This window comes from Dermacentor variabilis, chromosome 5 (genome assembly GCF_050947875.1).
Source record: "Dermacentor variabilis isolate Ectoservices chromosome 5, ASM5094787v1, whole genome shotgun sequence".
Taxonomy (NCBI): Eukaryota; Metazoa; Arthropoda; class Arachnida; order Ixodida; family Ixodidae; genus Dermacentor; species Dermacentor variabilis.
The window spans coordinates 162,329,692-162,342,079 of record NC_134572.1 but is presented as its reverse complement, the minus strand read 5'-3'; the positions used below and the strand labels follow the sequence as shown (position 1 = coordinate 162,342,079).

Genomic DNA, 12,388 nt, shown 5'->3' with positions numbered 1-12,388 from the left:
GCTATAACTAGTTTCATATCCCTTGCAACGTGGTGTATAAACTGCCTAAGTACTATTCAATGGCGAACCCCGCTTCTGTAAAGCTTAGCGACACGACAGAAAAGTCGACGTCGACGCTCGGAACGTGCGTGGTAATTTGCTACACGCTATGGTATACCTGCTGGGTCACAGTTCGCGCTTCGTTTCTCCGCCGCGATGATGTTTCGGGAACACTTACTTGACCAGCTTGACAATCTTTTTCTTGAGTTCCACGGTGTCCATCTTCAGCTGGCTTAGCTGCTCTTCGAAAGATGTGACTTGCGCGTAGCTCTGGTCCAGCTGCTGCTTCAGCTGATCCCCGTACTCCTTGTCAACATCGGCTTGCACACGAAGCTGAGTGATGGAAGAGGCGTCACAACTAATGTTAGGCTATTCGCCTCACTGCAACGTCGTGGTGGCCAGAACTAACGCCTATCGCGAAACATGAACGCAAAATAAAGTAGTTTCGAGTAGAATAAACAAGCGTGTGCTCTTGCATAAAAACTTGGGGATATTTTTGGATGTCAAAAGTAGGTGAAGTTGATCGCAAAGTATTTGAAATGAAATGCTTGCCGTCTTCAGTCGGCGTGACGCCATATACGCTGGCAATTATTTGGGACAGATCGTAATTACAATTGCTCGTAGGTGCAGCTATTTTGCCGGGAACTGCGACAACAGGCGAACGAATGGCCTCAATAGCCTGCTCTTGTCGCATGCTTGCAGCCAATGCTCGCACGCCATCAACTGCCGCGTCATCGAATCCGCAGTACCCGAGCGGGCCGCGCTGACAACTGGGGCCGAGATTAAGTGGGCTCGTTCAAGGCGGGTAGCGAGAGTAGGCCTAAAGAAAACCTGGTGCACAGAACTTACTCTTTTTAGTTCGTCGCTGAGAATGGAGCACTCTTCTTCCCGAGATGCCATCACCAGCTGAAGCCTTTCAATCTGAAAAGACGAACATTAAAAAAGTCACGCTTGCCATTTCAGGGTCCGCTTAAGCGAAAGGGTGAAGTTGCACAACGAATGATATTGCGGTAAGTGTCTCGTGGTATTGGATTTACAGACACGCATTCGAAGAGTTCGTGCACAGCCTCGAGCCTTCCCGACGCTCAAGTTCTGGCGACCAAACTTGGGGCCCGATAGAAAGCCGTTGGTTGTGCGATGCTTTTGCATATTGGTTAGAACAGAGTTACTAGCAGTAACGATGCAGATATGGGTTACTACAAGCTTACTACTACGTATTAATTTCCGTTGCTTGCGCGTTAGTGCGATGCGAAGTTTATTGCTGCACATCTCACCTCTTGCGCGAACTTCGTCTGCTCTGTCACTTGGTCCTCCCTGAGGTCCTCGACACAGTGTTCCAGCTCTCCGATCATGCGCTCTTGGTCTTCCAGCCGCTCGCGCATTTCCTGGATGATAGCCTGTTGTGTCACGTAATTCTAGGGGCGGAGAGAGTTAGTGGCAGGCGGTTTAGTGAAGCAGGAGGTCTTGGTAGCCAAAAAAAGAAAAAAAATATTATGCTAGTCCATCCATGCAATATAGTAAGTGACTCAAACATGCGTTTTACTACGATTGCGAAGGGCAATAATAGACAGAACGTTATGCTTAATATTACATTTGAGTAGATTGCTCGAGAGTTGCTTTCACGATGCTAATAACGTCTACACAAGTAGTGGTGAGTGAAGGCTTATCAGGCAAATCTAGCTCATGAACGACAGGCCGCACACCCGTTCTTCCGTAGAAATCACATGCGTATCACAAGGCAGTTCGGGATGCACATGGCAAGAAATTACACTACAGCGTGCAAACAATGATTACAGGCATTTGGAGGCTTGAACTCCAAGAGTCTTCAAACAAGGAAAGGCTCAGCGTGGAGTTAACGTTTCAGCAAATGGGATTTATTTTTGCAATTTCTCTTATGACGACGTATAGACAAGCCGATTTGTGTGGACGTGGCTCTAGGTAGAGGCATTGCTTGTTCGCCCACTATTGACTATAGTATAGCGTGCAGTACTTCCGACAGAACTTCGAGCAGTCTGTAAAACTAGGACATTATTCCCTCTAAGAAAAGTTTACACCCTTTGGAGTGCCCCTTCTGCCACGCAACAATAATCGTCATCTGCCTTGATGAGTTTTTCTTTCACGCTGCGAGCCCGGTACTTTCCAGTAACGAACGGCATGCACGTTATCAGCATGATAGCATTCCCGACAGGAAAGTAGCGGGCACGGCGTTTTCAAGAAAGGAAACGCATCAAGGCAGATGATTATTGTGTGGCAGAAGGGGCACTCCAAAGGGTGTAAACTTTTCTTAGAGTGTTAGGTGCGAGGTTGGACCTGTTACGTTCACATGAATTATCCGTTTTAAGAGGAAAATCTACTTTGGGGCTTACTCCAATTCATGTCCAAATACACGTTTAACGCAAAAATGTGCTCGTTATACAACTGCCGAATCCACCTGAATGAAGTGTTGCATTTAAGAGAAAATGCGTACTTCTACCAACAACTAGTATATGAAGCACAAGTTTCATCTTGGGCCTCAATTCCTACCAGAATTGTCGAAAATTGGCAATAAGAACCCTGACGTACAAAGTTCAAAAACCTATAAAGTGTCAAAAAAAAAAAAGATAACGCTGCTCTGTAAAATCACTGATTAAATTGAACATTATTGCGTAGAGTGGGCAGACTTTAAACTTTCTTCTCATTACAACAAACGGCGTAAAATAGGTGGTGCCCAATCCCAGTGCCCACTTCCTCGAAGTAACCAACATATCTCGAAGGCAATGCTTTTGCGGGATGTACGCGCCGGAAGTTGCAAAGCCGGAAACACGCCCACCATGTTTTGAACACCACCTATTCGGTGCAGTGGATGCCTATCGCAAAACGACTTCTGTTTCCACGTCTTTAGATAGGAGCTCGTGCGGCGAAGACTTTTCTCTTGAAGGTCAAACTTTTTTTTTCGCGCTCGCCAGAGTGGCGAAGCTCAAGAAAAAAAACGCAAGGCGAGTAATTTCGACACTCACCCTGTACAAGTGGCTGTTGGCGGCCTCCTGGTCCTGGAGCCTCTCTGTGAGCGAGCCGACTTCCCTCTCGAGCATCTGCTGCTTTTCGGCGCTCTCGCGGCGGTTCTCGTCGATCCGCGTGAGCTGAAGATCCTTCTGCTCGAGCTGCTCCTCGAGTTCCTTGTTCCTGATCAAAAGCTCTCCCCGCTCGCGCGAGATCTCCTGCATCTGGACGCTCTTCAGGCTGCGCTCCGTCCGGAGCATCCCGCTTGCTCTCTGCCTGCGGAACGCCGATTGAGACAGGCCTCTGAGAATCAGGATTCGTTGGTCTCGGCTTGAGCTAAATTGTAAGTGAAGCCAATTTTGGGCTAACATTGGTTCGTCGGTGTACCGGAAGTTCATATACAAACAGCAAGGTAGGCTACGTTAGAGCTATCCCAAGCCAACCAAGAAGTCAAGGGTAGCCATTCCGGAAAAATGAACATACTAAGCCTGCAGTTTTGCCCGGAAGGAGATTATTCCGGCGACGACGGCGAAAATGGGCCTGAGGTGTCCGTACAATTGTTATCACACTTAAAAGGGAAAATCAAAGCCAAAACCGAACTACGGAGATCTTTAAAATGCGCGATGCGCAGAGATACTTTAAAGTCTCACGCTTCCTGAGCTGCCGGGGGTCTTGAATTATATTAGGAGGGACGCTGTAGTATCGAGCTCACGATAATTTTTACTAACTTGAATATGGGACGCATACATTTAACCATACATATACGGACGTGTTTGCACGCGGCTCTCGTCGGGATTCGGCCACCACCGGATATCATACGTGCGACCTTGTTTTAGAACAGGACCTTTTGAGTCAAGACCTACACCGCACATGGTTGCCCTTGCGTTATTTGATCGTCCTTTCGTGACAGACAGCACACGTTGAATGTGGCAGTCGCGTTGTCGTAATGTCAGTGACTCGGCAATCCATGCACTCGCGCGACGTTTATCTACACGCGAATACATTGAGCGTTGCCCACGATGCTGAATACTTCGCAGACTCAAGCGTGTTCAGGCAGCCATTCTGGATTTGACAGAATACGTAACAATGCTAGAATTGCAGCGTAATTCACACGGGCGTCATACGGCACATATTCCATCGCAATCGATACATACCTAGATCGAATTTCTCGACCGCGATTAGCTCCCTTTCTCATCTTGCGTAAATCAGCCAATCGGAATCGAGAAATTTGATCCCGATCAGGCTCCATCGCCATGGAAAACGAACCGTGTGACACCCGTACAACTTTATAACCACACGGTTGGTTTTTTTGGCTAGAAAGCAATTTGCACTTGTTTTACGCCTATTAACCTTCGTTTCTTTGTGCACACTGATGAGAAAGTACGCTGTTCGGGAAATGACTTATGCGTGCAACGAACGGACGCAAAAGAAAGTTGTTTCTGTACTCGACGGCAGTTGGAAAGTACGTTGTTTTGCGCAGAAGATATTGGTTCTCTGCTGTTTAAACAGGCAAGCACGCTGTCAGGTTGAACAAACAAAATGCTGACGATATAATAAACAAAAAGGGCGTGACGCGCAGTCAGTGTTTGTATAACCTCCCAGCAATAGGCGCAAAATAGGGCAAATAGGCTTGGGCACACGTCTCTGCACCGAGCACCTTGCGTTGACTGACACATGCTGTGAATATAGCATTCATGACAAAGGTGTTACGTTTCAAGCTCAACGATCAGCGCGTCGTTTTGCTTTAAACTTATTGCTGGTTTTTGTACTCGGTATTACGAAGGAACATCACGACAAGGGAGATAGGATGAGCTTACCTCATTTCGTTTTCCCTCTGCGCCTTTTCTTCAGCAAGGCTGGCTACCTGCTGTTGCAATCTCTCGTTGGACTCCTCCAGCCTGGCAATTTTAGCGCGCAGTTTGGAGATGACCTCCTCGCTCTGGGACCTCTCGAGCTTCACCCTGTGCACTATGGTGCCCAGGGTCCTCTTCCGGATCTCGGGCAAAGCACCATCGTCGCACACGTCCCCGCAGATGGCGGACACATCCGGCACATCGTCACACGCGACATCACACTCTTCGGCCACAACTTCGCGTGACTCAGAATCCTCAGAGTTCACTGGAATGCTGGACGCGCTGTCCTGCGCGGGTGGCTCGTTGCTGCTGCTGCCGCTGGCGCCGGCCTCCAGCAGGCTGTGCAGCCGGCGCTGCAGGCTGTCGCTGCGCTCGCTGCTTCGCACCAGGCTGTTGTACAGGATCTGGCACTGCTGCTCCAGGTACTCGAGTCGCTGCGAGCGCGCGCGGTACTTGCACTCGATGTCGGCCACCGTGTCTGGAATGCACTGGGCTCCCCCTTCTTCGGGAATCTCGTCCACGTTGAGCGAGTCGGAGCGGTCGTCGTCCTCGACCGACTCCGGGTCGTCCCGTTCGGAGCACTCCTCGCCGCTCGAGGGCGTCTGCTCGCGCGTGCTCTGGCCGTTGTCGGAGACGCCACTGTCCTGGCTGTCCTGCTTCTTCCGGCTCTGGAACTCCTCGCGCAGGCTCTTCCACTCGATCTCGGACTCGGCGTTGGAGCGCATCACCTTGACGCAGCTCTCCCGCGTGCTCTCCAGCTGCTGCCGCAGGTTGTGAAGCAGGTGTTTCTTCTCCTGGAGCTCGTACCTCATGACAGCTTTGGCAGTCTGAAGCTTGTGGTGCGTATCCTCCATGCCCGCCAAAAGGGTCTTGGTGCGGTCGAGTTCTTGCACGAAGCCGCACAGTTTGCGCTCTTGCTCGTGCACCTTGCTGGACAGCAGCTTGTTGAGCTCCCTGGAGTCGGCGAGCTCTTTTTCGAGCTGAGATTCGGACTGCATGAGGGACTGCATCTTGGAGTGATTCCTGCACATGGTCTCGAACAGAGAGGTCACAAAGTCACAACCCTCTATTCGTGGTGGCACCAACTCTTCCGAAGGTCCGGCGACTTCCTTGCTCAGGGAAATGTCATTTTCGTCCGGAGCACCGTCCTCCTTTAGATGTTGCATGCTGAGCACTTCTTGCATCACATGCAGCTGAAGGTTAATACTGTGGCTTGTGGAAATGAGATCCCGAACTCGGGCGTTCGCCTTGTCGATCAGGGACTCGTGGTGTAACATGGCGGAACCGAGATACCTCAGGCAGTGTTCGAAGAGTTCACAGTTCGAGTTCTCCGTTCTCGTTACTTGTTTGGTTGGAATGAGCGAATCTTCCGTCTCCTCGGAGGACAAGATCTTCAACAGCGCTTCATCAGACATATTGTTCTCCAAAGCAAGCTTGGGAGACTCTTCGGGCGAAGTCTGCTGCGTGGGAGACGACTTGGAGAAGAGCTTTCTCCGAGCTACGCGCACTAGGTTGGCAAGCCTTTCAATTTCGCGGTCCCTCATGGCGCTAGCGTTGATGCTCTCGCAGCATTTTGAGCGCAGCTTAACCAGCTGGTCTTCCAGACACTTACACTGCATCTTCTTCTGCTCCAACAACTCGTGGCTGCTCTTGACCTCTTTGTCCATGATGATCACTTGCTGTCGAAGAATCGTCGCTTCGTCTTTCACAGCGTCGACGAGATTTTTCAGTCCCTCGTTGACGAAGCTGAGCTTCTCTGTCCTCGTCCGAAGGTCCGCTTCGGAGCGCTTCAGGTCTTTGACGGTTTCTTCGGAATCTTCGAGCTTCTCCAATACCTCGTTCAGCTTCCGCGCGAGGAAATTATTTTTAGTAGTCAGATCATCTTTCTCTCCGCTTAGACGCTGCACTGACGCGCTCAGATCATCACATGTTTTGCAGGTACTTTGAACACACGCGGTTTCACCGGGCTGAGACGCTCTCAGCGATTCCAACTCTTTACGCAACTCCGCTTCTTTCTCCAGCCAGGCCTCCTCCTTGACGCGCCATTCCTCGGCCATCTTCTCTAGCTTCTCGGAGCACAACGCAGCTCTCGCTTCTTCAGCGAGTCTTTCAGGCAAACAACCCTCCGTTTGCGAAGCAGAGGCGGCCGTCTGGACTGGCGAAGACATTTCGCCACAAGCTTCTGGAGACGATATCTTGAACACAATCGGAGATAGAGATCTGCTCTTCAGCTGCAAGAGAAGAAGAAATTGTTCTGCGTGAGCATAAAATATTTGCAAGAATAAGAACACAAACAGAACGAAAGACTTGTCTCTTACTTGCAGAAAGGACGCGCATGCCTAGTTATAACGAGCATTATTCAAGTTCCGGACAGTAATGCTGGTAGGCATGCACAGCAACCACTGTATATAACAATCTCACTGCTTCTCACTATTTCTTCTGTGTAGTCTTAAAGTTTACAGACCACTTCCCTACTTCTGTCCCCTTTTACACTGACAGCTGTTCCATGGTCCTTGCTGTTTTGTTGAAACAGATGTCTGCGAGAGGACTCGACGCGGTAGCTCTATGGCTATGGCGTTGCGGTGCTGAGAACAAGGTCAGAGGCTCGATGCCAGCCACGGCGGCCGCACCCCGATGGGGGCGAAATGCGAAAACTATCGTGTACCGTGCACAGCGCGCACATTAAACATTCCCAAGTCGTTAAAGGTAATCCGGAGTCCCCCACTGCGGCGTGGCTCACAATCAGACGGTAGTTTTGGCACGTAAAACCCTAATGTCTATCTACGAGACGTTCATTACGAAGCACGTTATTCCGCTTTAGAGCTGCATAACTCTCTGGAGACTATTATATTTGCGCACGCACAAAGGAAATATTTACTTGGTGAGTATGCCCGAACGCACACACAAAGAAGCACATAGACAGCTAACGAAATAGGAAATGCGAGATAAACTAACGAACCGTTCTCACGGTTGGCAGACTCGAGAGTTCGGATCGCCGAGAGACGTCTTCCGTGGCTTCGTCCACGGAGGGAGATTGTAGGAGCGAGCTAGCTCGAAGAATGGGGGATCTTGGCACGGTGCTTCGCCCTTCATCAGGCAAGGATGAGCACGTCAAGTCCATCTTTTAGAAAGGAAAGAAAGAAAGGGATCGGCTACAGCGAGATTGTGTAAAGTACTCGTAACCGAAAACGATGGACATAGAATGAAACTCACCTGAGAGTGCGTGCTATTCACGCTGGACATGCTTGAAATGCTAGAGCACCGGCTCAACGTCGGCCAGCTCTCGCCAAAGACTTTCCTGCGAGTAAACGTCCTAGTAAATTGTAACGACACAACCAGAATGGTTAGGAAAGAGCGCTCAAATCATTTAATTGAGTTTAACGTCTGCTCCGTCCTCCATGAGCGGCAGTCGTCAGAAACACAGTGCTAAAAACGAAGTGTACACAGATGTGCCAATAAGAGAGACCGCTATAAATAGTTCTTTTGGCTAAACAGCTCGATTAAATTAAAATTAAATTATGAGGTTTTACGTGCCAAAACCACTTTCTGATTATGAGGCACGCCGCAGTGGGGGACTCCGGAAATTTCGACCACCTGGGGTTCTTTAACGTGCACCTAAATCTAAGCACACGGGTGTTTTCGCATTTCGCCCCCATCGAAATGCGGCCGATGTGGCCGGGATTCGATCCCGCGACTTCGTGCTCAGCAGCCCAACACCATAGCCACTGAGCAACCACGGCGGGTAAACAGCTCGATGGGTTGCGTTGAATTTTCTTCAAAAAAATTGAACACATCGTGGTTTTGTTTGATATATTTGGATGCATTAGCTGTGTAATCCGGAATACCATTGGATGCACACGTTGTGTGCGATGATGGTAGCCGGAAAAGTAACTTGTCTCAGGAAAAGGAATTGGCGACGCCATGTGACCCAAGAGGGCGAAAGGCCCGCCACGTGAGGCGATGGAACGCGGAAGAGTTTCGCTTTCCCAGTGACAGACGGAGTCGTGCTTTCTTAGGAAGGAACATTTTCGTCTGGAATCACCACAGACAACATTTGCTCGCGAATTATTCGGATAAACCAGGAATGTACTGCGACGATGCGTAGCATTAAGGCGGCCGTGAAATACGACGTGTACGCGAAATTTGGGAGCGAACTAGTTAACGTCCTAGCCTTAACAGATATTTTCACTGTGTCGCTTGTCGGTGCAACTTTATCATGGCAAGGTAAACGCAAGTTAACAAATGTTGACGTTTGAAACTGTGCGTATCGCCAAGAAACAGCAAACCTAGATAAAATTTTAGCAAATTTTAGTGGGAAGCTGTTCCGTGCCTGCAACCAGAAGGCTATAGCTTGGTATTGCCGAGAAGTCTCAACTAATCGCGCTGTGTTTAGACAAAGGACGAACCTCGCAAACAGTGGCCAGGAAGAGTCCAGGTCATTGCCACTGGGAGCAAGGTCGAAGGGGACGGCGTTCAGATCGTAGAGGGATGACAACAGCGACTGTTGAGTCTCGGGCTGCCGAAGGAGCGCCCACGCATGGTAGTGGTCTCTGGAAAAGGCGAAATCGACATCGGTTTCTAAATGAACGATGGCGTCGGATCCAGTGAACGTGTTTGCAGCTTGTGTCACGAGCAAGGGAAGCTGCGTGAAATACACCACAAAGGCAAAATAGCGCAACGTTTTGCGGCTACGCGCGCGCACTACGTGCAATGCTAAAAGACCACAAGGTTTTGAAATCAGACGAAACAAAGGCAAACAAACGAGGTTTACCCAAGGAAAAGAAAAGCACTGCATTCCAGAAACTCGGCTAAGTACTAGAACCACACATCGAGAGAAACAAAAACTTGTGCTTCACCTTGTAGCAGCTAGCGCGCTTCACAGAAATCAAGTTCGACTTTTCGTGAACATTACTTCACGGCTGAAGCATTAGGTGAAAGCGCTCGTATAAAATACTTCGATAATTACGGGATTAGGTTAAGTTTTACTTTCATGAGACTCGATTGGTTGGACCATTTTTGATGTAAGGCACTTTTTTCCCCGCGAACATCTGTCGTTGTCTGGATCGCTCGACTGTAGGGATTTTCTCCGAACCCTCGTGATTAGACTGTACTGTGCCAGCTCACCTTGTCGACTTCTCATCGACCGTGCATGTCTGCAACGTATCAGCGAGGCACTGGTGCACGAGGCAGTAGCGAATCACCGCACGTCCTCTTCCCAAGTGAGTCTTGAGCTGCGTCAGAAGCAAGCACTCCATCAGACTCCCCAGTGGCAAGCGACAGGGCAGTTTTGGGTAAGCGTTGTACAGGTCAGCGTTACCGTATTACCGTGGTGCGGAGTAAGCCGAAAGAGCTATTGCCGGAAAAGCCGAAATGAACTTATTGTATCGCTGTCTTCTTGAAGCACTATTGTTCAATGATTAAATGATCATAACATGAGAAAAAAAAAGTATGATACAGGGAAAAAAAAAGTGTTCCGGCAATAAAGCACTTAAAGAGTCGATAAAGAAAAGTTACAACAGCAGCAAGTTCCACGATTTCTGCGGTTAGACAAACGTCAATCCAATAATAAATAAAAACATACTGTTCATTCATAGATAAAACATCTAACTATAGGAACTCCACTGAGACTTTTGGAGCGGATCGCTGTAACAGTATAGGAAAATTCTGGGTTAGAGGGCTACATGCACTTTAGACAAATATCCTCGGCACACCTACCTCGGATAGGGACTTGGCGTATTTGAGCGCGCTGTAGCCCTTCAAGTTCTTTTCGCTGAGAAGGCAGCGACAGAAGTAGCCCCAGTAGCCCTTGGAGACGTTGAGAACGAGCGCCCTGTCTGTTTAGACAGAAGGGACGAGAAAAAAAGCGGTGAGCGAACGCGAAGGTGGAAAACCTGTAAAGAAAAGCTACGCCAAACAGACTCGTCCCCTTAAGGGTGCTTTGTCTAACTCGTACCCTTACACCCTTTAGGGTCGTAAAGGCGCAAGTCAGAGCGATTCGCACCCGTAAGGATTTTGAAGGGCGTAAAATGGCTTACAGTGCGTATACAAATTCGTTATTCAGAGGTTAGAAGCGGCGTACCTGTCTGGCCATGTTGCAGAATCTGTTCGAGTTCAGAGCAGAACTTGTGCAGCGTGGTGCTGTCGTCGTTTACTGGTTCGTTATTCTCCTTGAACTCTTCACATAGCTGTTGAATGCACTCTGTGCAGGGAAAAAAAGAAATGATGATTATGAACGAAAAGTAGCACTATGGGCAAGCGTTCTCTTGTTTAGTCTATGAAATCACAATTTAGAAGCAGCGTGATGAAAAACAAACGACTCACTGAGAAAGGAAAATGTGCTCGCCTGGTCTAAAGGAATAAAGCGAAAAATAAGAAGCCGCGAAGAAAGGAAGAAAATTACACTCTTAAATTTGTGTAATTTGTCTAATTAACGCCATATGCCAAGTCATAGTTGACTGATAAAATATTTGAGTATCTACGTTGAACTGGGACATGTTTTTAGCACCTATAAAAACGGCTGAAGGCAGACCAGGGCTTTTAAAGTTTAAAAATAACCTGATGTTATGTAACTGTCCAGAAGTGCGAGATTATTTAGCAAGTGAGCACTAATATGCCTTTGAATGTTGAGCAGATTGTTATGCACTGTGACCAAAACCAGTTCGTTGGTGTATGCGATTACAGCAAGCAGCTGTCGCTTATACATCGCTACTGAGTATTATAAATCGACTCGCAAGATGTACGAGTTACTGTCGGGCAGGAACTGATTCTTCACGCCATTAGTGCAGCGAGTACGAAGGGTAAGCGAACACCTACGCATCGCTCGTCGCTTCGTTGCAGTGTTACACTCGAGTGCGTCAAGAGAAACGACAACGTGCAGGGTTAAGGCTACGGCGATGTTTGTTTCCCAAGCGGCTCGTGTGGGACCTGTTTGTCCCGCGTTAGCGCGTTCTAATCAGCACAGAAGACTGCAGAAGCCCAGCGATGCAGTTTAGTCACGCTTTTCCTGTTTCCCCAAGAACCACGCGCTTTTGAAGCGTCACCACTGGCCTTTTATCTCTTGTTTTCTTGGGTAGAGGAGGTCAAGAAAAGTTGGTTTTACAAACAAGGCGCGCCATGTGAATCTGATATGGCGTGCGTGCGGTGAGTGCGGTGTGCAGCGAGTGCAAGTGTGACTGGCAGCTTATCGCTTGCATTTTCTTTCCCACGTTCATGCGACGGCGCCACGTGATGCGAACTGTGGGGGTGCTCGAGGGCAGCGTTGACATTACTACCGATTCTATGGCATCAGTTGCTCATAAGGGGAGGAAAAAGTTTGAGATGGCAAGGGAGAAAGACTAGTAGCTAAACGGATATCGGCGCACAAAATTTTTGAGGAAAGACAAGCGCAAGGACGTTGTTTAGATATTCGCCGTCGATCCTCACACCTAAACCTTTCCAGTTTAATAGCTCGAATACTTCCAAGCACGAAGTGAATAACATCGGAAAGATTGTGCCTCCCTGTCTGACCCCTTTCTTTA

The 12,388-nt window shown here is 48.8% G+C and overlaps 1 protein-coding gene across 3 annotated transcripts in view; it reads right to left on the bottom strand.

Moving 5' to 3' along the window:
* LOC142583292 (uncharacterized) overlaps positions 1-12,388 on the bottom strand; it is a 44,696-nt gene that overhangs the window by 7,730 nt on the left and 24,578 nt on the right. The window contains exons 3-13 of one of the 3 annotated variants that reach the window (XM_075693699.1): positions 10,951-11,070; positions 10,587-10,705; positions 9,996-10,102; positions 9,278-9,421; positions 8,085-8,169; positions 7,831-7,992; positions 4,836-7,102; positions 3,036-3,294; positions 1,314-1,454; positions 889-960; positions 218-372 (exon numbers count right to left, since the gene is read on the bottom strand). In XM_075693699.1, the coding sequence (XP_075549814.1) occupies positions 218-372; positions 889-960; positions 1,314-1,454; positions 3,036-3,294; positions 4,836-7,102; positions 7,831-7,992; positions 8,085-8,169; positions 9,278-9,421; positions 9,996-10,102; positions 10,587-10,705; positions 10,951-11,070 (3,631 nt within the window). The remainder of the gene's footprint in view (positions 1-217; positions 373-888; positions 961-1,313; positions 1,455-3,035; positions 3,295-4,835; positions 7,103-7,830; positions 7,993-8,084; positions 8,170-9,277; positions 9,422-9,995; positions 10,103-10,586; positions 10,706-10,950; positions 11,071-12,388) is intronic. The other 2 variants (XM_075693700.1, XM_075693702.1) reach the window with 2 other exon arrangements.